The sequence below is a fragment of the Delphinapterus leucas genome, chromosome X (assembly GCF_059928025.1).
Source record: "Delphinapterus leucas isolate spDelLeu-1000000601 "Yukka" chromosome X, BTC_Dleu_Yukka2, whole genome shotgun sequence".
Taxonomy (NCBI): Eukaryota; Metazoa; Chordata; class Mammalia; order Artiodactyla; family Monodontidae; genus Delphinapterus; species Delphinapterus leucas.
The window spans coordinates 39,132,175-39,156,471 of NC_143150.1; the positions used below are offsets into that span (position 1 = coordinate 39,132,175).

General features: G+C 44.4%; 1 protein-coding gene across 5 annotated transcripts in view; it reads right to left on the bottom strand.

Annotated features, from left to right (window-relative positions):
* The window catches only part of ATG4A (autophagy related 4A cysteine peptidase), a 68,598-nt gene that overhangs the window by 10,852 nt on the left and 33,449 nt on the right, over positions 1 to 24,297 (bottom strand). For 3 of the 5 annotated variants that reach the window (XM_022556688.3, XM_089904191.1, XM_089904193.1), the window contains 10 exons: positions 19,352 to 19,462; positions 15,924 to 15,995; positions 13,745 to 13,843; positions 11,258 to 11,359; positions 10,964 to 11,036; positions 8,541 to 8,620; positions 7,647 to 7,834; positions 7,447 to 7,525; positions 2,893 to 3,038; positions 1,417 to 1,473 (listed from right to left, as the gene is read on the bottom strand). In XM_022556688.3, the coding sequence (XP_022412396.2) occupies positions 1,417 to 1,473; positions 2,893 to 3,038; positions 7,447 to 7,525; positions 7,647 to 7,834; positions 8,541 to 8,620; positions 10,964 to 11,036; positions 11,258 to 11,359; positions 13,745 to 13,843; positions 15,924 to 15,995; positions 19,352 to 19,462 (1,007 nt within the window). The other 2 variants (XM_089904192.1, XM_089904195.1) reach the window with 2 other exon arrangements.

Here is a 24,297-nt window from a genome sequence, read left to right on the forward strand (position 1 = left end):
ACATAGAAACAGTTGTAAACACTGCAGAGTCACTACATATCTGCCCAGTTGGCAGTATATGACTCCAAACCCTAAGAGAGTGGCCTGGTTGTTGAAAGGTGAAAGCAAAGGCTTAGCAAATACACCCATCCTCTACTTGACCCGTCTGAAGACCCAGCTCTCTTCAATTCTAGATACTGTTGGCCAGGAAGGAAGGACGCTGGAGGGAGGATCTGATGGAAGGCCAGTACTCACTGCCCATGCTCCATCATGAGGTCTTACGCCAGTTGCATGGGACCAACTCAATTTAGGGGTGAGATGTTCCTGAAGTGTTGGCTCCAAAGAAATGTTGGTTAGTCAAGTTAAATCTGCCCCCAAAGAATATTGGTACATATTGGCATGGTTTCAGTTTCAATCCAAGACGTATGATATATGTCCTAATTTAAATAGCATAGTCTTATCAGAAAATTTTCTTTCTAACGTTAAATGTGATATACAGTTTTGCGGCATTCTGAAATGTAAGTAATGCCTTTAGAAAATAATTCTCCATTATGTCTCAGCCAATTATTAACTGCGGTTTCAGATTCAGCTGGGGACTTTAGTGTTAATTATTTGTTCACCTATGAAGAAAAATCTTCCCTCCTTACACTTACAAGAGGCTCTGAGATCCCATCTCTCCAACCCCTCTGTTTTGCAGATAAGAGAACATGATGTCTCCTGCCACCCCATCCAGGGCTCTTTAAACTACTCCCTATGATTTCCCCTCATTCTTTCAATAAGAGTTGATCAATATCTTCCACATAATTGGCATGTGTTAGAAGCAAAGGATGAGGGAGGCAGATACAAAAGTTGTGAGCCAGCAAAATGATAAATACCCTCTGACATAAAATGCCAAAAAGAAAGAATAACTTGCTTTCGTATTTACACAGATTTCTGCAAACTGTGTTTGCTTTAAGTGGCAGTGTGCCTATATTTTATATAAATAAGACAGTTAATAGAAAGGCAAGCCCCTTAAACCATAATAGAACACATTAAACTGTAAATGGACACGAAACAAATAGAAAAGTAGTTTGGCTTCTTCAACCATCTCAGTGTTACAAACAGAGTAAGGAAGAATTTAGGCTGAGCTATATGAAATTGGCATTTTTAAGTTAAAATGGTAGAATATTAGTTGAATATTTCATTGACTCACGGGCTCAATGAGATGGAACATTCAGTAGTTAAAAATATCGCTCACCTGACACACGAAGCATATTGCAAACCAAAGTTTTCCTTTAGTTTCCCCAAAGTTATGTACAATTACCCACATCCTAGTTTCTTTCTTTTGCAATAAAGTCATATCAGGCTGGATTTATGTTACTATGAAAAACCGTCTTGAAAAGGAATTATATTGAATAACACTTGTTTTTTAAGACTAAGAAAAACATACATCTTTACCTTCTGAACAAGGCTACACCAGCTATCAAAGTCTTTTTCTTCTTTGCAGAAAAATCCCTTGGGGGAAAGCAAAAGAAGACAACTTAGAACTGGTCAGGGGCACCCAGGCAGGCCCTTTGTATTGCAAGATGGAGCCGTTGGCCCGGAGTTGTGAAGTAGGATGTGGGCCACTTCCTTTGGATGTGTCCTCCCAGCAACAAGGAGGAAGAGTGTCTGAGCTCATCTCTCTCCTAGATCAGTGCCTCACTTGGACACACACATCTGCTCATTCATCTTCATATTTTCTCTCTCTCTCTGCCTCTTTCTCTTATTCTGTCCCTTTCCCTTTTACCCTGTCCCTTTCCCTCCCTGATCCTCTCCCTTCACACGGTGAGATACAGTAACTTGAAAACCGATCTCCAAAGCACAGGGTTACTTCCATTACATTCAGTGCACAAATATACCTACGTATAAAAAACAATCCATTAAAACCAGCAAACAAAAGCCAAATAGTACTTTTAGCTAGAGGCATTACTTAACAAGGTGGCTTTGACCTTAAGGAAATTATCTTTTAGAATAAAGAGGTGGTGGTGTGATGAATGGGGAGATTGGCATTGATATATATACACTAATGTGTATAAAATGGATAACTAATGAGAACCCGCTGTATAAAAAATCAAATCAAATAAAATTAAAAAAAAAAAAAGTCAGGGACGTCCCTGGTGGTAAAAAAAAAAAAAAAAGGAAGAAAGAGAACCATCAGCCTCCTTCCCCATCCTCAGAACCATCCTACAGCACTAAAAGAATGGTCCAAAACAAGAGGAGGACTCTGTCAGCTCTCCATCACTGGCCTTCTGACAATCAGGTTAAACTGGTAGAGAGGATGCAGACAGGCCGCAGAACAACTGGCTACACCCCAGGCAGCTGTCCCTTCCATGTGTGGACAGCAGTCATATTTCCAGCGGGGGAAAGCCTGCAGCTTCCTGGATTGTGTGCCCAGAGGAATGGACATTGTCCACCCAGGAGGTCTTGCCTCCTTATCCCTCCTTCCCTATGTCTCACCTTATTCCCGGTGCCCGGATAGCAATATTTAGAGGGCAAGAAGGAAAAGGGGGAAAGATGGTAACACTGGTCGTGACTAACATTTCTAGAATGCCTACAACACGCCAGGTGCTGTGCTATGTGCCTTACACATAGTGTACTCATACAGCCATGCAAGGAAGGAACTACCGTTTTGCCCACTGGAGAGATGAGAAGGCCGAAGCTCAGAAAAGTTAAGGGACTCCCCATAAGTCCATGGCTGGTAAGCGGCTTCGATCCTAACTCGGCTTCAGGGCCCATTCCTTCCCCACTACACCACACGACACTACCTCTCGTGGGGGTGGGGAGCGAACATTCTTTTGCCGCCCTACCTAACAACCTGGATAGCTTCCAGGGAGCCAAACTGTGATAGGGCAGCGCTGTGTCTCTTGGGCCACCCAACCTTCAGATACCCACCAATGCTACGGAAGGATCCAAGTTCAGGATGTTCATTCGCTGTGGAGGTTGCAGACAATGGAAAGTCTGGTCGTCAACCGTTCCGTTCTCCTCAGTGTCAACAAAGGTCTGGGTTGTGTGAGGGTCCAGGAAAATGAGCTCATCACCTGTTTTGAATGAGACATGCTTAACCTTCGAAGAACCACCGGCCCTGGCCACACTGCTGTCCTTGGGATGAGGCGCTCTGGTTGTCCTAACCCCTCCCTTGGTGACAATGAGAATGAGATGACAGAAAGCCTGAAGGAGGGTGACCATGCTTGAAGGAAGCCACCCACGCCCAAAGCCAATCATTCAATGCGAAGACTTGCCCTAGCATTTATATCTCCTCAAAGCCCAAGTCCAAAAGTGGAAAGGCACAGGTTTGGGGAAAGGGGGGAATGAGCGACCACAGATGACATGGCGGGCTCGGTGAGCAGCAGTAGCCATGAGTCCAGGTGCCATCAGGGAGCTTCCTGACCCTTTCAACACTGGAAAGCCTCTTGCTCTAGACCATTGGTTCTTAGACCTATGGTCAAAGAGCACATCTGGGAAGGAAAAAGGCCTTGGCCTCCAAAAGAAATGGGAATGCTGACTCTGCCATGGGTGAGATACCAGGGAGCTGACTTCTGGTCTTGATTCGCTAGCAAGTTAGTCATTGTTAGCAAGTCAGTAATTCCTGTCAGAAAGCACTGCCTTGGTCACAGTAATATCAGTACACATACGCCTTGCGGGGAAAACTCACTTTGAGATTGGTCGACCGTTACAAATTGGAGAAAAATGCTGCTTCATTAAATTGAAAAAGTCTAGCCCAATAATGATCTGGGGGGAGTATGGGATAATAAAATCTCTACTTTTATCTGATGTTCAAAAGGTTGAGAGTCCCTCTACTGCTCATCAGCAGCATACCGAGTAGGCTGACGCGCCTAAGGGGTCGCCCCAGCCTCGCTGCCCAGGCCTGAGAACCATCTGGGCCTCTGTGTTCTAGACGGGGCTGAGCAAGCAAAGAGAGAGATCTGCCTGAGGCAGGAGGATGCGGGGGGAAGGGACACCCCGAAGACACTCTCTGGAACGGCACCCAGGATTCTTCTGGGTACATCTAAGTGCTTCCGTTGGCAAAGAGTGTTTCTCATGTCTGATGCCAAGTTTAACTCATCTCTGTCGCAGACCTAGGACAAACCACTTCACTCTGTCTTAACTTTCTTGCTTTTAAACTGGGGTCACTGGGTCTGTTCCACTTACCTCACAGGGTATTATCAGAATGAGAAGATCTCACCTCTGTGAACTGCTTAAAACAATACAAACGCAAGGTAGTCATAGATGTACCTTGCTGAGACTCAAAAGGATTTTCCTACAAATATATGTTTAAGAGCGTATGGAAATCAATGCCCCCATATGGCTTGCTTTAGGAAAGTCAAGGTACATATTCCCCCAGACCACAGGCGGGTGAGACCAGTTATAGCAAAAAAGCCTCAAGGCTCAATGAAGAGCAACAACCAGGATGTTTAGAGGAAAGCCTACCTAAGACCATAGAAAGGGAAGGGGAGAAGGAAGCTGTGCACGAGAAAATGCGACTCCAAAGCAGGATTAGGACCGAGCGTTCTGCCAGTTTTGAGTTAAGGTACTGGAAATAATAGCAGTATCCTCTCTGACTCTGGCCCTTTCCCATGGGTGTGTGTGTGTGTGTGTGTGTGTGTGTGTGTGTGTGTGTTCGTGTAGTGGAGCTTTGTGGGCTGCCCTATTTCTGAGAGTGCTTAAAAGAGATACAGTAGATCAAAAAGTCCTAGAGAGGGCTTGCCTGGTGGTGCAGTGGTTGAGAGTCCGCCTGCCGATGCAGGGGACACGGGTTCGTGCCCCGGTCCGGGAGGATCCCACGTGCCGCGGAGCAGCTGGGCCCATGAGCCATGGCGGCTGAGCCTGCGCGTCCGGAGCCTGTGCTCCGCAACAGGAGAGGCCACAGCAGTGAGAGGCCTGCGTACCACAAAAAAAAAAAAAAAAAAAAAGTCCTAGAAATGATATGGGGACTAAATCAAGGTCTCTAATGAGGCCCAAGAAGAAGTGGCAGGCAGGTCCACCATCTGCAGACACTGGGCTCATGCGACGGATCTCCAGGTGGCACCCTCCACCAAAGCACAGGGGACAAACATTCTAAGCAGAAAAAAAATCTCCCAGCCAGTCTCTCACCCTGGCCATAGTCTTGTGCACCAGGAGCTTCTCCCAGCTTCCCACCGGGCAAGAGGGCACTCGGGAAGCAATGTGGTGTGGTGGGCAGGGACGGTCAAATTGGGATCGAATCCTGGCTTTGCTACTTTTGAGCCCAGTAACCTTGAGTAAACAACCCCTGTAAGTCTTCCACTAGGCCTAAATGGAAATAATGATCTCTACCTCACAGGGGTGTTGTGCTAACTCTATCAATCAATCAATCTATCTAAAGCCACACATCTCTACATAACTATCGATATTAATCTATATCTCTCTATACATGTATATATGTTTTAATATATAATTGTATATTATAAATATAAATTATATATTTATATATAATATAGGAAACAATATATTATAATGACAAGTAATATAAATATATATATTTTTATACATGGAGAGAGAGAGAGAAAGAGGGGGAGAGAGATTGAGAGAGAACCCTCTGCAGAGTTCCTTGTTCAGAAAATGGCAGTTCTCATCTGTCCCCTCCCTTCAGACATTCTGCCAATCCAGACTCTCCCCACCCGAGCCTAATACAGTAAGGGGGTAAGTCAGAAAATGGGAGTTGAGGGGAGTTTGCAGCCTCAAGTGAAGGTTAAACAAAGGATTTATGGACATTAGCGGGCAAATGGGCACTATGTAAACCTCTGTCTTGGGAACTGAGGATTGCCCACACCTCTTTCAAAAGCAGTCCAACTCCACCAATGTCTCCCCGACCCAGTGGCCTCAGGAAACAGGAGGGCTATGCCAGCTTGGCAAATTCTCTCTGGGTAACTTGGGATAAAGGAGGCCAGGGTGCCCAGGATTCACTGAGATCCCTCCAAAATTATTCTCCAGTGTTTCCACCTTTTCCTCAAGCACAGACAATAGGAAATATATTTTTGCTACATTTTCTTTGACAGGAACCCAAAAGCTTAGAAACAGAGAACATCTAAATTTATAACACTCTAAATACTGGGGTTTGTACTTAGAAAAAGAAAAGCCTCCACTTTCCAAATGTTCCATCAAGCTGTAGTTCTTAGGATCGACCAGTAGATGGCGGCATTCGAGAGAGCCCCAGCAACTGTGGAGAAACCCTACCTTAAAGAGAGAAAGAGCGAGCAGAGGAAAGAGGCGCTGGGGTCAGGCTGGCTCTTTTTGCTGAGTGCTTTCCTGTGAGGGGACAACATGGTGAACTGGGGGTCAGCCCTATCTTCCATAAACGGAACCTGAGACTGAAAGAGCTGACACTCTTTTCCTGCTGGCACACAGCTAGCTAGCCAGTGGGAGACTGACCGCATACGGGGCTGGGTCTGTTTCCACCCGCCCCACCTCCATGAATCTCCGAGGAGGAGATGAGTGGGGAGGTGACCAAGCCCATCTCACTCAGTCCTCTGCACATGCCTCAGGCCATTCCCCACGCCTGCTCTGGCTCTCCCTTGCACTCTAAGCTCATAGCTTCCTCGAAGCCCACTCCTGCGAGAGGTGTCCCGTATCCCACTTCCCTCACCGCATGACTCCCTTACTCTGCGGCACTAAGCAGGTGTCTAGGCCCTTGGTACTCAAAGCGTGGCACCAGCAGCACCGGCACTACCTAGTTAGAAATGCAGGCTCTCAGGCTCCACCCCAGAACCGCTGAACCCACATTATAATAGGCTCTCAAGGTGATTCACGTGCACATTAAAGTTTGAGAAGCACCGGGCTAGCTCCCGTCGTGTGCCAAGGGCCTTAAATGTCTCTGGTCACAGCTAGTGAGTAAGGTGGCTGGGTTTCCAGAGGCATCTACTGAGGCAGGTAATGCCGGGCTGCTCATCAGGATCCACATTAGGAGGTTAGTCGTTTTAAGGCTTAGCCTCCAGTATCAGGAAAGGGATACCTCTGTCTTCGCCTCCTCTTATTCTCACCAGAGTCAGGGCTCTGAACAATAAGCTAGCAACCCAAGCTGCATGAGCCTAGGAAGCCAGAGGACGGCTCCTAGCCTGAACGCCCGAGCCCCAGTAAGAGGGGTATCGGCAAGGCCAGGGGAGTGAAGCCCTGCCACCCTGGGCGCCACAGGAAAGAGAGACAGGTGCTGAAGCAATGCTATGACCTTGGGGCCGTCCAGTGGGAAAGCAGCCATGGAACCATCTTGTCAAGAGGCAATGAAGCAGAGGCACTGAAGGGGGATCTGCTCTCTGTCAGGCACAGGTAAACGTTACTCTCCAGGCCAGAGACAAGATGAGCTGCCCAGAGGCCACAGCATCTCCAGGCTAGGTGAGGGCCCCCTAAAACTGGAATTGCCTGGTCTCCCGTGCAGACCTTCTGCCCACCCTCCCCTAGCCCATGATGACTTACTTGTGATTCCTCTTTTCTTACCTAAGAATCCTATGAAATAATAGGCGTTATTTGGTTTTCCTCCTAATGCCCCTAAAGACTGTGGCATCTTAAAACACTCCTGGAGGGAAAGAGAACGCAAGATTCTCAGCTCATGTGTGGACTGCTGCTCACGGATCTCCGTGCTCACATGGCGGTGGGATGGGCGGGCAGCAAGCGGCTTGGGGAAAGGTGCGACTTACTTTGAAGGCGTCGACATAGACAGGATTGATTTGGTTTATGCCCAGGCGGAGGGGCACAATGAGCAGCAAGGGTTTCCAGGCTGGAGAGCAGGCAGAGGGGCCCTTACTCTGGGTCGAAGCATTCAGAGACTCAGGGGGGCTCTCAGCAGCTGTTTCGGCACTCAAGGGGAGGGTGTGGCACATTTTTTCTAGAAACAGAAGACAAGAGAGCTGGGTAAATAAGGGGCATCCAGCCCTAGGAGATGTGCCAAGGGCAAAACTAAAGGAGACCTCACATGACAGCCGCTGCCTGGAAGGCCCTTCCCACTGCCACCGGGGCCCTGCTGCCCGACCTCCTACAGGAAGCCCAGGCCACTCCTCCAGCCCTTACTTCTCCTCCTTCTGGCAACTGAACACTCACACCTCTTGTCAGATATTATGGGCTCACTGGGAGAATCTCATTTCTCAACCAGACTGCAAGGGCCTTGGAAACAGGGACTGTATCTGTTGGTCCCTCTAACCCCGTGGCAGGGAGCACAGGGGGGCTGCCACAGAAGACCTGTTAGTGGTTTAACTGATTACCCGCACTTGGGGAGTCCTGCAGGGAAAGGGTCTGGTGCCTCACTGAGGGGCAGCAGAGATCCTCTAATTGTTTTCTCCCTTTCAGAAAGCTGAAAGGGAAGAGAAGAAGGGGCACAGGGAATGATTAACCGGAGCCCAGTGCTCCCCTGTCCTGCTAGATGGGCAGGCCAGAGAGTCGTGGGGTGGGGGAATGGGGGCGTGTATGTATCTTCTTTCTCTTTTTCTCCCTCGCTTTCTGTCTTTCTCTCCCACCACGCCCCACACACATTCTGAATGGTGAGGAAGAACCTCATCACCCAGCCACCCGAGAAGGTAAACTGGCCCGGGACTCACTGATATCTTCAATAACCACGGTGTTATCCATTGAAACATAAACAGCCAAGGAATTCCATTCATCAAATAAAGCAAGTTTTCTGCAAAGCAACATACAATGAAGTCACAATTGGGGAAGATGGACATCTTGGCAGGAAGCAGTACAACCTATGTATGCCCAGCGTTCCTGAAGTTAGTGAACACTGAGCCACAGAGAAGTTGGGATTCAGGTCAGGTCTGGCTCCCTTGCCTGAGCTCTGGAACATTCTATGTCCAGGGACATTGCGAATGCCAGAGGCACTGTTTCCGCACCTCAAAAATAAGGACTGCTTTACAAAATGCAAAAGGCTGCCTTGCTAAACAATGTTACTCCTACTGGGCGAAAGAGAGAGGTTACCAGTGCATCTTCTCCCAAGAGATTTTGTTTTCTTTTCTTAAATAAGAGACATTCTGACTTACTCATTTTTTCAAAAAAAGAAAACTGTTATTAATATACACATATATATATTTGTTTAGGAGCATACATAATACAAACAATAAGTTCTAGGGAAATCCGGGGTGGTGGGGGGGGGGAGAGAGAGAGAGGTGATCTCTTCTGTCCCTTCCCACATGCGGTAAGGATGCTGTCCCAGGAGACTTGGGCCACAGATGGCTTCAGTGCCGGGCCTTGCTGGTCAACAGCTGAAGACAGAGCATGCTGAAGTGCATGACTTCAGAGGAGATTAGAAAGAAAACCCCTTTAAAAGAGAGATTATCTGATGTCTGAGTAAAGTACCTTGTCTATCTCTCCCTTATTTCTTTCTCCTCTTGCCAGTATGAAGAAGACATGTTTACCCTGGCTACTCTGGAATTCTGCAGTAAAGCCCAGTCTGAATGGCCAACAAAACAAAACAAAACAAAACAAAAGACACATTCTCTCCCAAACCAAAGTAACTCCCAAGAAGAGGTTAATTACCATTATATTTTAATTTCATTTAATGTAGTATCTTTCCCCCAAAATAATAATGACGACATCATCATCTACTGTTGTTAATAACAATCGCGATGACTCCGAACACACTTAAGTTCTTTCAAAATGTATGTTTCCATTTGCTTGTTATGGGAAGCTCAAAATTTAGAAGAAAGAAGCAAATTCTGAGGGATGTCATTTATAAACCAACCATATCAAGCTAGGTTTTGGGCTCGGCACAGCCATTCTAATCTTCTACACTTTCTGTCCTGGGTTCCTACAGTGGTTCCCGAAATACCACCAGATCCTCACTCAGCAGATCAACAACACCCCAAAAACCACTATGGACCAAGGTAAGAAAGTGGTCTCAGAGAGGCTGCACTGTTAGCAGAGTAATGCAAAGATACAGGTTTCACTTGGGTCCCCAGGAAGTCCAGACTACTCCCCTCAAAAGCACATTTACAAAGCATTCCAGTTCATTGAAGGTTGGCTAATAATTGAAACAGTGCCCCATCTGTATTTTGCATGGAGCAGGTCCCGTCATCACACGCCAGAGAGCCAGGAATTGAAGTAGCTACCAAAGGAGGCTAGACGGTTTCAATTTTCTGATGCCTAAATCCAGCCCCAGATTCTATCTGCCATTTTCATTCATTCATTCATCAAGTATTTACTGAGCACTTACATGTGCCAGGCAGTTTCATGTGCTAATATTACAGGAGTGAACGAGGCAAATACAATCTCTGCCCTCATGGAGTTCCCATTTGGTGATAGGTTGTCAGAAAGGAGAGTGACAATAGGTGAGGTGGCCTGCAGGTGTAGGTGCTGATGCCACTCACCCCATTGATTTCCAAAGCATCGGTCCTGGCCTCTCCATGTCGCCTCTTGCTGTGGGAGGTGAATTCTGAGACTTAACAGGACAATTGCGAAAGTACCATGCTGGGGTACCTTGAGTCTCCTAAGAGATGACAAACTGATTCTAAGACTCCCTTGAGGTTTGTCTCCTCTAATAGGTGGTGAGGTCCTTGAAACAAGAACTACACCTAGTTTATTTCTGTGCACTCAGTACTTAGGGCAACAGAGGCACCCAGTAAATGTTGAATGAATCAGTGAAGAATTTTTTTTTTTATATACCATATAGGGTGGGAGTCTGTGTCTTGCCTAGGCTGGCTCAGGCTTCCCCGCTTAGTGCAAACCCTTTGGCTTCAAAGTGACCCTCAGGCTGACGGCTGAGCACGTGAGCACCAATCTACAAGTGGGATACGGAATGAGTCCTGAGGGGCCTCCCCATAGACTGGTACCAATGACTATAACTGTGATTTACCAAGACAGTTGCCCACACACATTACACATTTCAAAGAACTATCTGAGCAAAATGGTACAGATGTTTGGTGGCTTAGTGGGATGGCAGGAACAGCTGGGTTGATGGGATGTTGAGTTGGTGGAGGGAGGCATAGGAGATGGTAGAATAAGGCGCATGACAGACTCTTTTACTTACTTTAACACCTGTGCAACTGTATTTGGTCCAAACCATTCGCCAATTGATTTCCCTTCTCCTACACCCATCTGTGCTGTTTTTATGTGGAAAAATAATAAACAGGTTAGCAAACCACCAACTCCTAATTTTTTGCATAAATAAGTAGATGGGACGACTTAGTAGAGCCACATATAAAGCAGGGAACAAGAAAAACAAGTACAGCAATGTAAGCTGAATTTCACATACAGGGTTCCTTTCCTCTTAATTGAACTACAGAACAGAGAGACAGCCTTTAAACTACTCATGTGACCTTACCCATTTGATGGATAGAGTAGCAACAGTCTTTTCTATCTAGGAAGCACTGTAGGATTCGTTGGTATTCTTTGGGTTGTTCTTTCTGTCTCTCCCAGTTCCAGTCTTTTTAGGAAAAAGAAAAAATGAGTTAAAATCATTTTTATAACTGCTTGTTATCTCTGCACTCTTACTGGGACTACGAGGTTAGAAGGAAAACAAAGGAGTTACATGTAGAAGGTGGGAGCGATCAGGTCAGAACATTCCTAAGTATCTTTAATGTTGATGACCAAGACATCTGGAAACTGATTTCTTTCAAAGACTCACTGGGTATAAAGTAAAAGCAAAACAAGAAGTTGACCAAGGAATTGACTTAGCCCACGAGCTTGAGTTGGATAAATATTACATGAAGACAGTGTCACAAGGCCTTTCTGGTCAGCTACTCAGTGAACAGGAGGTCACCACAAAACCTGGCAGTATATCCGTGTCTCACCCAGACGCTGTTATGTCTCATGTCCACACAGACAGCAATGGCTTTAGTTCGTATATTTTGGCAGCATTGCCCACAGAGTCTCATGGGGGGAAGTGCTCTTCTGACACATACCTATTCCCAGGGGAATATACACAATTTGCAACTAAGGAAGCTTTTTTTTTTAAATGCATGATGCCATTTTTACACAACCTTTTAAAAAGGCCACAATGAGTTTGGGAAAAACAAATACCTTTGTTATCAGGTGTTCCAGGTTTCCTTATGACCAAAACTAAAATAATTACATCTGTGGGGATCCTATCTGTGCCTCAGGCACAGCCCCCCAAATCCGATAGGGGCTGCTTATCGCTTACTGAGGACAACTGCAAAAACTCTCGTCGTCACTGCTGTGGACAGGACGCACTATTCCCATTCCCTCAGCTCTAGGAACTCTGTCTAATGGGACAGATTTCTGAAACTTATTTTGCTTCCAAGACAGAAGTTTCTCTCCTGAGGTTTTAGAGAGCATTTGAATTCACAACTGAAATCTACTTGAAGCCAAAGGCCACTATCTCCAGAGTCTTTAGTTCTCTTCGCTTCTAGTATTTCTGAAACCAAAGTTTTAAACTTCGTATCCAGCAGTCTTCAAAGGGTGAAGAACAGCCAACTGTTTTTCATCAGCTACCAAACTGTCCAAGTCTGGGGGAAACCCTGATTAGCTGGCTTCTAAGTACCACTAAATATTTACTGATGATAGTGATAAGTGAACACCCCACCTCAACTGTAAAATAACCAAATAGGAAACACTCCAAAATACTTCTTTATAAAATTACATCTTCTCATTCGTCTTAGCTACAAGATCTATTTCCACATTCTTCCTGCTACTTGCTTTTATATTAAGACAATTGAGATTGCTGACTGTGGGTTTTTTCCCCCAGTTTGCTTTCCACAAAATTCACTTCCAGAAGAATCATCTTGAAGTGTTTCATAAATGAGAAAGTTAAACAGTAAGAACAATCTGCTCCAAGAAGTATGTGTACAGTACAGAAATCACTGGACAAGGAGTCAGAAGACCTGCATTCTATTCCCAAATCGATGCCTTCTTGCTGTTTGACCCAGGGCAAGTCACCTTACTTCCTGAGCCTCAGTTTCCTCATCTGTAAAACAGAAATTATGATACTACCCAGGGAACACAGGCACAGGACATCCTAAACCCTGAAAAGAAGGCACGAAGCCCTAAACTCTCCCCAACCTCTTCCCCAATCTTCTCTGGGAACCGCAGGAAGATGTGTGAGGTTGCGTAGTCCCGGACAGGGAGCGACGTTTTTGTACCTCTGAATCTCAAGGAGCAAAAGCCGATGAGTTCAGCAGCCCAATCTCACCCAAGGTGTTCTTTCACTCCCTCATCCCCAAGGCAAACCAGACTTTCACCCAAGTGCCTGAACTGGCATCTACCCAAGGTCAGCCTACAGATGCCGACAGGGAAGCACACGCATGTCTTAAGAAAGCAAGACTGGAGAGTTCCAACAGTGATTACTGGAAGGTTCTTAATGAAGCAGCCTCCTGAGGAAGGTGATTTAAGGATTTCTTCATCATCGAATGGACATCATCAGTGAACCCAAACCAAAATATCTCCCTCATTAGGCACTTCCTTTAGGTCACTGACATCCTTCACTAGGCAGATATTTTAAATGAGGTCAAAAAACAGACTTACCACCACACCCTTCTTCCTGCTCCCTTTGTTATCTGACCTGTTTAAGGACTCACGCGAACAATAGTGAAGATGGAAACTCTAAATGATACACCTGCCTCAGCGTTCATCTGCCCCAGGAAAATAAGTCTCCAGCTTGGTGAGTCACAAGGAAATGCCGGCTGTTTTCTTCTCACGAGAGGTTTTGTCAACTTGTCAGCCCCACTACTTGGACTTGCAGAGAGCACTTCAGGACCTGCAGCTCTGTTCCCTCGGCACCAGCGCTAAACTACCAGCAGCAAGTGTGACTGCAGAGGTCTCTGAGGCAGTTTCCAGAACAAATTTAACTCACCCCTGCCCAAGTGTCTGCAGATAAGGGCTTGAGCCAGCATCATCTGTCCACAGCGTAGCATACATCCCCAGCCGGCGTCGGACGAAGGGCCCGTTCCCCCTGTTGGCAAAATGGATGGGAATGAATATGAGTTCCTTGAACTGCCCTTTCCCGAAACATCAGCATATTTGGGAATCATACAAGACAGACAGGCACACATCCTCGGAATAGAGAGGCAAGAGATATGGTCAGACATCAAACAGGGTTTGTTACAGGGTGGAACTTGCAAAGATAATGCTGAGTTAACCAAAACAGGTTCTATGGCCAAAGGAAAACAAACAAATGAACAAAACCTGCCCCTTATGTTTTCTGCCTAGAGACATCCAGGTATGTGTACAGTTTTGGTATATGACTAACATGTATGACTACCAACACTTAGTCCGTGCCATGTCATCACCTGCTTGACCGAACCTGACTTTTCACAACTCACTTCTCGGGGAGGGCAATCTTACCTTAGTTAAGGAATAAATGCTACCAAACTTGATTACCAGAATGGTCAAGGAAATCTGGAAGGCTCTTGACTGTTCTAAATATACATTATGAAGGTCTGAACAGTAAGAGGGAGAATGTAAAATAGAGGAAAGAGTCCTAGATTAGGCATCAGAAGACCAGTCTCATCTGTAGACTGGGGATAATAGCACATGCCTTGCCTACTATTAGTGGATATTGTAAGAATTAAAAGAGAGAGTATAAAAGTGTTCTACAACCCACTCAGGACGATGTAAATATTTGGTGTTATGAGTATGGTCATAATTAAAAATACCACTAATAAATTAGAAATGTACTACCTTTTTAAAAGGCACAAAGCCAGTTAATAAGACAACGGGTTCCATTTTAAGAACACTTGATGTAACAAAAATCCCATAAACGTGGCCAGGGTGAGCCTTTTTCAAGGTACCAGTGAAATGAGATAACTTGGATGGTGGAAGAGACATTCTGCTTTCATTGCTTCATTTCCCAACATGGAAGTGGAAAAGTATGCTGTAAGCATGGTCTCACAAGACTAACTGTAAAGGGGGTCATCAACCACGTAAGACAAGTGGGCCAAGGTGGCCGCTCCTTTCCTTTTGTTGTGGGGACTGAAGGAGAGTTGCTACAACAAGATGGGAAAGGTTGAGCCAATTTGTGAGCTGGAAGGGGAGTCCTTTGGCTCTTGCTAATGGTGGGATTATGGGCCAGATTAGTATGGAAAAGATGCAAGGAAGCCCACATTAAAAAAAAGATCATCTCTTCCAAAACATTGTCAGAGTTGAACTGCAAATGTTTTCAAATCTTGCAAAGATCTCTTCACCCAGAAAAAAGTTTAACAGTTTAGAATCACTGGGTACTAAAGATTGTTCTTTTGCATATTTTGCTCAGGTACTTCCTGTGGAGAGCAAAAAAAAAAAAAATATCTGTGTGAACTTCACTCTTTGCTCTTATCAGAAAGGTTTATTTCACTCCGGTTACTAGGTCCAGTCCTGGACCAAAATTAGTCAGACAGGTTTCCTCTTAGAATAGCTTCCACCATTTGAGTTTGGTGATCCTTTCCTACAGTACCACGAGACTAGGAAGAGGTCACCCTACTTGCAAACATTTCACAAATTTTCTCTGGAGGGATCCTATTCACTTAGCTCATTGAACTGTCCTTTTTTCTAGACAGTAGCTGGTACTCTTAACTGACTAGAATTAGTTCCAAGCAAGTCCATTATAATTCATCTCCCAGTGGCAAGATGTTTTCATCTCACAGGGAAAAAAAAGCAAAGGAATTATTTTCTTTCCTTCAAGGTACAGCCATCTTTAATAATCAAATATCTCCACAAAGCAGTGGATTATAATTTAATAGATACTGTCCAAATTAAAAGCTTGACTTTTGCCTTGCTCTTAGAATTAAAACAAGTAACACTTCTAAGTGCCTGAACACTTGGAGGTGGTTGGGCTCAAAAGTATACTGGCATTACACATTAACACCATGGAACCATACACGACGAGGCACGTCGGCAATGAGATTTCTGGATGAAGCATAAGACTTAACTACTCCGCCACATTAAATTCTTCGCCATAGTGAGCTGTTAGTTCTGAGGTTTCCTTGATGTCACTGATAACCTCAGGAAAGCTATCTACAAAGAAGAAAGCACGGTATAATAAATGATATACCTACCAATTGGTGAAAATTTCCTTCTGTATGTAAACCACAGACGAGCACTTATATCAGACAACAGCTTAGATTTTTCTGTAATTAAATGTGAAATTAAAATTAAATCATCGTATCCCATCTGAAGATATCTGCCTTTGATTTCTGAGCCAGCAGCAAACTCAATTTCAAATAACCAGACAATTCCATTGTTATGAGGCTAAGGGAATTTCATAGGCAACCCAATCTCATTTTAGCCAAATAATTTCAGCATTTCCTCCCACCTATGTATTTTTGTTTGTTTGTTTGTTTGTTTGTTTGTGGTATGCGGGCCTCTCACCGTTGTGGCCTCTCCCGTTGTGGAGCACAGGCTCTGGACGCACAGGCTCAGCGGCCACGGCTCACGGGACCAGCCGCTCCACAGCACATGGGATCCTCCCGGACCGGGGCATGAACCCGTGTCCCCCGCATCGGCAGGCGGACTCTCAACCACTGTGCCACCAGGGAAGCCCCCACCTATGTTTTGATCAGAGCTACTGGCTAGTACAATGATGCTGAGTGGTTCCTGCCTCCTTCTCACTGACAGCCAAAGCCCCAACAGGTACTTAACACTGGGGTCACATGGCCAAAAGACAAGGACTAGGAAAAGCGAGGATCCTGGATAACCTGCTCACAAGGCAATCAGCCCCTGCCTGAATGATGATGGTTGGTTGGATCTCTTATCCGCATCCACTGTCTGTTATCTAAAACTAGGGATGGGTCGTGTGTGTGTGTGTGTGTGTGTGTGTGTGTGTGTATGTGGGGGGGGTACACACAAATGTTTAACTATGAAGGAGATGTCCCTGCTAAGCAAATTAAGTGTATAAGAAATTTATCAATACTACGTACTGCAACTGGCATTTTTAATCTAAATGGATGTATAACATCACAAATGCTTTTGTATATTTTTTTCCAAAGCATGCTTTCTTGTATTTCATGGCATAAATTTACTTTGATGGCCACAAATCTGGCATCCACATGTCATCTGTACTTAGATGTGGTTCTGTCTTCCTTAGTCTTCTCTCTCCCCCTTCTCAACAACACACCTATATTTGTATTCTATAGAGAACTTATAGCCATTGCACTTTAAAAGAAGAAAAGGAAGTTCAATTTTAGCCAATAGTCTCTATTTTTTCTCCTGCCTTTCCTTTGAACAAATCAGAAAGTTGAGCTGTCTGGATTTTCCTTCCCCTTCATGTTGCCAGTGCCTAGCACATTATGGGAAGCAGACGTAAAATGGTTAAGAGCAAGACTTCTGGAGCCATATTCTGCCTGGGTTTGAACCCTGACTCTACTACTTACCAACTGTGTGGGCTTGTCACTTAACCTCTCTAAGCTTCAGTTTCCTCATCTGTAAAATGGGGAGAATGATCGTACCTACTTCATAGACTTATGAGTATTCAACAAGATAACACTACATGGAAAGTAGTAGCTTACATGGTACAGTATGCAGTAAGCCTGAGGTAAATGTTAGCTGTTATTATATTCCCTCCTCTCAAATGCTCACGCCACTCACTCCTTCCTCTGATATTCTCTATGTCTTCCAGCTTGCCTATATGCTAGAAAGTCTGGGGAAAAGTTGTATAGACATTTTAATAATAATTTCACCTTGAAAGGCCTTTTCCAGCCTAACGTTTGAAAATGGGCATATTTGAGGACATGGAAGCAACCTAAGTGTCCCTCGACAGATGAAATGGATAAAGAAGATGTGGCACGTATATACAATGGAATATTACTCAGCCATAAAAAGAAATGAAATTGAGTTATTTGTAGCAAGGTGGATGGACCTAGAGACTGTCATACAGAATGAAGTAAGTCAGAAAGAGAAAAACAAATACCGTATGCTAACACATAATTATGGAATCTAAAAAAAGATGGTTCTGAAGAACGTAGGGGCAGGGCAGGAATAAAGATGCAGACATAGAGAATGTACTTGAGGACATGGGGAGGGGGAAGGGTAAGCTGGGACAAAGTGAGAGAGTTGCATGGACATATATACACTACCAAATGTAAAACAGAGAGCTAGTGGGAAGCAGCCACATAGCACAGGGAGATCAGCTCGGTGCTTTGTGTCCACCTAGAGGGGTGGGATAGGGAGGGTGGGAGGGAGACACAAGAGGGAGGAGATATGGGGATGTATGTATATGTATAGCTGATTCACTTTGTTATAAAGCAGAAACTAACACACCATTGTAAAGCAATTATACTCCAATAAAGATGTTTAAAAAAAGAAAATGGGCATATTTGGCAACTTGGGGATCCCTGTTGTCATGGAATGCTGAACTAGAAGAGATCATCTCCGGTCCCCCTCCAGTTAATTACTGGTGAAAGGAGTTAAGATGTGGAAAGAGAAAGTGAATTATCCAAGGTAGAAGAGCCTGAATACAAAAGGTCTCCTAATTGCTAGCACTAGGTGCTCTCTACTATTCAGGATTCTCCAATCAAAAGGATGAAGCCAGACTCAGATGGAGTTAAGAGATGCTAACTTCCTCTCCTGCCTTTTTTTTAAAAAATTTTTTAAATTTTTTGGCCATGCCACGTGGCACGTGGGATCCTAGTCCCCCAGCCAGGGATTGAACCCACGCCCCCTGCATTGGAAGCGCAGAGTCTTAACCACTGAGCTGCCAGGGAAGTCCTCCCTCCTGCCTTTTGACCAGCTTCTTCTGTCCCTCCCGCCATGCTAGGGCCTCCAAAGAGGATCTCTCCTCAGATACAAAAATCAGAGCTGCCTCTCTCCAAGTTCAGGCTTTATCTATGTGCTGGGTTGGTAGCGGTTTCAGGTGAAAAGGTGTTTCCCAATCTATAAGAGAGTAAAGGTAAAGAAGAAAAATCCAAGCCTCCTTTCCCATCTAGTTGCAGTGGGTAAAAGTTCTATACAAAATCAGAATAAACGGAGACAGTGCTGCAGTCAGCAAAGGCTCTAAAACTATAAGACTTCTCAGTGTCTGATATTGTTTCTGACTTCTAAACAGCCGTGGGCTGTTTAGAAGTCCCTTGGGTGGCAGTGTTTTTCATCTAGATAGAAAAGGACATGAGAGGAATGAGAAGTATGTAGCCCAGTCATCAAAGACTAGATACTGGTTAGTGATACCAGGAGAAGGTCCATGTTTTTTGAAACCCGAGGCTTATAGAATCTGGGGGTTCTCCTTTAAGGAAAAGAACAAAAATACATGACTTTTTCAAATCGTACAAATACCAATGACCATGTGAACACACTGCTAGGGCCTCTCAGGGCCTTAGAAGGGACCTTGCATGCAAGCAAGGGGCCTGAGGCGTAAAACTCCTCTGGTTGTCAGGTAAATCCGCCTAGGAGTAGCATTAACCCTTATCAACCCAAGGAGGAAAACAGGATAGGACCTTAACCTTGGGCACCCACCTCATTTGGGTTCTCACAGTCCAATGCTACCAAACCTTACCGGTTTTAAGAAGATGCTGTTTCCCCAAGATCCATACCAGCTCATCTGTATCTGGAAATTCTTCTAGGTAGTCAGCGAAAATAGTAATCTGGTTTTCATACTTGGATAAAACTGAAAGAAAAAGAAAGAAACTTAGGCAAAATTTAATACAGAGGGCTTGCTTCTGTGGTTTACTGATTATTACCTTTGTCCTGAAGGTAAAAGGTGGCTGGCTAGAATTTAATGGAAGCAAATCCTTTTCCTTGAGGAACAAAGACACTCACAAGGCCTGAAAATCCTTTAGCAGAGGGATTTCCTCTTGACCACCTATTTTAACCTTCCCTTTCTCATGGTCCCATGTGGCACCATCTCTGAATAATTTTTTGATCACAGCTATGTCAAACTTTTTTTTTCCAATGGGGCTTTCTTTGTAAATAGTCACTTTCCAGCTTCTCCTAGTGTGACTGTAGCAGGTGGCACAATAATACCTGCATACCTAACCCCTGTCCACATCACAGGGAATATTGTGAGGTTTCTAGCGGCCAGTGGCTTAGAAGGGGGTTATGATAAGCCTGAAAGACTATACAACTGTGAAAACTTAATATTTTAGCTGGAAGACCAGATGTTTTAACAGTACTTTCATTTACCATTTTATTCACTTATAACTTCTGCAAAGAAGAATCTTGAAGCTGCCGATAAATATAACTTGTTCTTGGGATTCACAAGTGACTCTCTCTCAAGAGAAAGCAACTGAACAAAATACAATTAAATCTCATAAGTTCACAGGCCACAGTCTCAGAACTTATGGCCATGTAATGCGAGATATGTTAATATTCACTTTTGTACCACCTGCGGAGAAAGGGTCTGCTAAAAGAGTCGAGACTGATTTATGAAGGAGTCTTATTGCAAAAGTTCCCTTTAAGTAATTTTCTGAGAGAAAGAATATTGTAGGTAAATAAGTTTCCAAGCCAGCCCAGAAAAATCTATCTTAACCTGTAACCAGAAAAATCAAATTGCTAGTATATATCGTAGTTTATGGTGTTATTTCAATGACAAATCATATTTCAAGTTCAAAGCTGAGACAACTCAACACACACCTTCTCTTCTCAGCTCTTGGAGGCTCCCAGCCCCTATGGGGAGGGGATCTCAGACAGAGCAGGGGTCATTTTGTGCAGATACAAGTAGCTGCAGGGACTCTCCCAAACCAGTCCCTAAGAGCACCAGGGGAATAGTTTCCTATAAAAAATGGCATTGTGGGATGTGTTTAAGCTCACTTGAAAGGACAAATTGCTTTCTTTTGGCTTTGTTTTCTAAGGCATGCTGTTTTCATAGAAATAAATGTTCTTAAGTATAAATGAGTCTTATCTGATCATGAAAATAGGTTACGTGGTTGGAGGCTGATGTTATACTTTGTATAATTTGTATAAATTGAAGTTATAATTTGTTTGAAGTTAAAATTTTAGAAACACAGCTACCCAGGGATACTGTCTTTCTTGAAACACATTCCAGAACTCCAATCTTTCAGGGATTTAGGTAGCCTTTCTCCTCAAGATGTTTTAATCATTAGGGTTACAGCCTTGGCAGTATTTCAAACCTAAAGAAGTTAGAAATGAGACAGCCATTTCATTCCCCAGTGAAAACTCATCACTGCCGAATCTGCCAGGGAGCTTGTGCCATCTTAGCCTTTCTGCCACTGGCCTCAGCCCCTGGCCCATGCCCAGGAAACAGCAGGCTAAAAATGATCATCCAGGTCAGGCCATCCCCAGGAGGTGGTGGACTGAGGTGGCATAAATCACACCGTGTACCTCCCCACCCTACTCTACACCCCTCACAGGCAAGAGAAATCAGCTTAAAATGAACATCCAGTGTAGCATAGAAAAGAGAAAAAAGAAGTCAGGAAATAAGTAGCTTGCGAGGAGTGTGGGAAAGGGGCAACCTCTCTCGCATTCCCCTGGTGGATGAGGAAGGGTGGCACTGGATGAATGTACAGCATGTATGCATATAAGCCTTGGGTCTTTTTTTAGTACTGGCTGAAAAAAGAAACATTTTTCTATTGCCAACCCTGTCTCAGTGAGTCATTGCCCAGCTATCTGGTCAAATTAGTACAGCCCCTTAAAGCCTGTGAGAACTGCACTGCTTCATCTGAGATGGCTCTGACCAAAATGGTAGCCAAAGAATTTTCCTCTTGCTCTTCCACACCACCCCCCAAGGCCAGCAGAAAGGGCATTACAGTCTCTATTCTGCCTGATTCTCCTCTTAGAAAACAGACTCCCAGAATGCAGTGTGTCAGGCCATAGCCAGCCTGGGTTGAAAGCTACATGGATGAAACAAATGAAAAGCCAGAACAGAAGATGAGATTAACAGAAGCAAAGGGCAGTAACACGGGGAGAGTATATAAATGGGAGTCCGGGGAGGAGAGAGGAATTGGTCTTCCACAAGGAGACCTCCAAGAGACGAAGAAGCCAGCTGGGATGTGGCTGAGGCGCAGAAGTGAAATGGCATTTCCAAACAAATCACTTCTCACTAATGGCAATCCTTTGGAAAAAAATTTTCGAAAACTACTTTTGTCTTGCCTTAAAATTAACAAACAAGACATCAGCCCCATATGAGTTCCTTGCCCTTTCAGCCTGTTTATAAAGACACAGAACTGTACAGGCAGAGCTGCAAATACTGCAGCTTGGTGGACCAAGAATTAGCTTCTACAAGGTCCGATGGACAACAGGCTTCACTCTGTTCCATTCTACTTTAATAATTATTGCACCGAAGTCTCTGCTGGGTTAGCTTAGTAGTCAACTAATAATTGATTAAAAGGTTTCCATAAACTCCTGGAACCAAAAAGTCTCCCAGTCTTGGCCAAGTGGCTCTGTGTACATGTTGGGGCATGCCTTCAACAGTCAGCCAGGCAGTTGATTAACTCTGCCTTAGTTTTCCCTTTCTGCTTGTACAGAGCTCGAGGATAGCCAGAGTGAGAGCTGAGGGCCTTCTCAGGTCTTTCCTGAGCATGCGCACAGCCTTGGGAATGCACATAGCCCTGAACATGCATGTGGTCCTCCCATATTCCCAGGAATATGCCTGAACTTTTCAAAGCCCCAGTGGATATATTATTCCTTAGCTTTACCTTTTAAACTTTTTGGTTATCTACTCCTCAAACAGCTGTGAAGTTAATCAATTGCCTCTAATAATTTTCCAAAAAAGCCCCGGCAGGGAAGGCTTTCTGTACCTCCAAGTCAGGACAAATAAATACAAGTCTTGTAAGTGGGGTCTTCCAGGGAATTGTCAGAAAGATCAAATAATGACAATTCTCTAAAAATGAAGCTTGACAGGAGCACCAACAGTGTTCTGCGTCCTCCAGGGGCTACCAGGTTGCTGGCTTTCCCTATGGTTGCAGGCTGTGGATTCTCAAGGCTACTGCAGAGCTGGAGAGCAAACGATGGGCATAGCGCAAGTGAAAACGCCACAAAGCTTACTATTCTTACCAAAATGCAGCTGCTTTTCATGAATAAATACTCCCCAGATTGGTGCAAGCCTTTGGTTAATTTCCAGAGTGCTGCAAAAGTTGATTCTGATCATTTTTGCCAATTCTTGTCATTTCTATTATGGGTAGAATTTTCAGAAGTCCTCATTCTGCCATTTTTGCTGATAACTTACTTTAATAATTTGCTTTCCAGGGAGCTTCCCTGGTGGCGCAGTGGTTGAGAGTCCACCTGCCGATGCAGGGGACATGGGTTCGTGCCCCGGTCCAGGAAGATACCACATGCCGCGGAGCGGCTAGGCCCGTGAGCCATGGCCGCTGAGCCTGCGCTCCGCAATGGGAGAGGCCACAACAGTGAGAGGCCCACGTACCGCAAATAAATAAATAAATAAATAAATAATTTGCTTTCCAGTGATTGACTATATTTCTAAGGATTATTTTGTAAAACTGCAAGTAAATGAAGAAAAAATCATTTTAAACAAGATTTTCTGATAGGGCTTAACAAAACTTGTACATCAAGGCTCCCAGATTCTGTGGGGTTTGTGCTCCACAAACAACACAATCACTCTAAAATGAAATCAAAAGGTCACAGAATCTCAGGGCCAGAAAAAGCCTGAGGCACCACAGCATATCTTCCTTGTAGATCACCCTATTCTAAAAGCACTCCAGGATACTGCTGCTTCCAAAACTGCCTTCTCAGCGATACATTTTTTGAATTTTTTTAAAAATTGAGGTATAGTTGATGTACAATATTATTTAAGTTTCAGGTGTACAACACAGTGATTCACAATTTTTAAAGGTTATATTCCATTTATAGTTATTATAAAATGTTGGCTATGTTCCCTGTTTTGTATTATATGTACTTGTAGCTTATATTTTATACATAGTAGTTTGCGCCTCTTAATCCCCGACGCTTATCTTGCCCTTCCCTACTAGTAACCACTAGCTTGTTCTCTATATCTGTCAGTCCATTTCCTTTTTGTTATATTCACTAGTTTAATACATACATATTTAACATACTGTCAGGTCACAGCTTCAAAAACATAAGAAAATGTTCATGTCAGACAGGTATGGTAAGGGCTGAATATACATTAATATACTCATTCCATAAATTTTTACAGAGTACCTACTATGTGCTAAGCACAGAGAATACGACATCACTGAGATGTAGCCTCCATCCTCCAAAAGCTTTTAATCTAGTAGAGAGGATAGGTCTGGAAACAACTGACAACAATAAGTCCTATAAGAAAGGAAAGTGAGAGAGAAGAGATCAAGATGGTGGAGTAAGAAGACATGGAGCCCACCTCCCCCCACAAAAGCATCAAAAATACATCTACATGTGGAATAATTCTCACTAGAACTAACTGGAGGGACTTCCCTGGTGGTGCAGTGGTTAAGAATCCACTTGCCAATGCAGGGGACATGGGTTCGAGCCCTGGTCTGGGAAGATCCCACATGCCATGGAGCAACTAAGCCCATGTGCCACAACTACTGA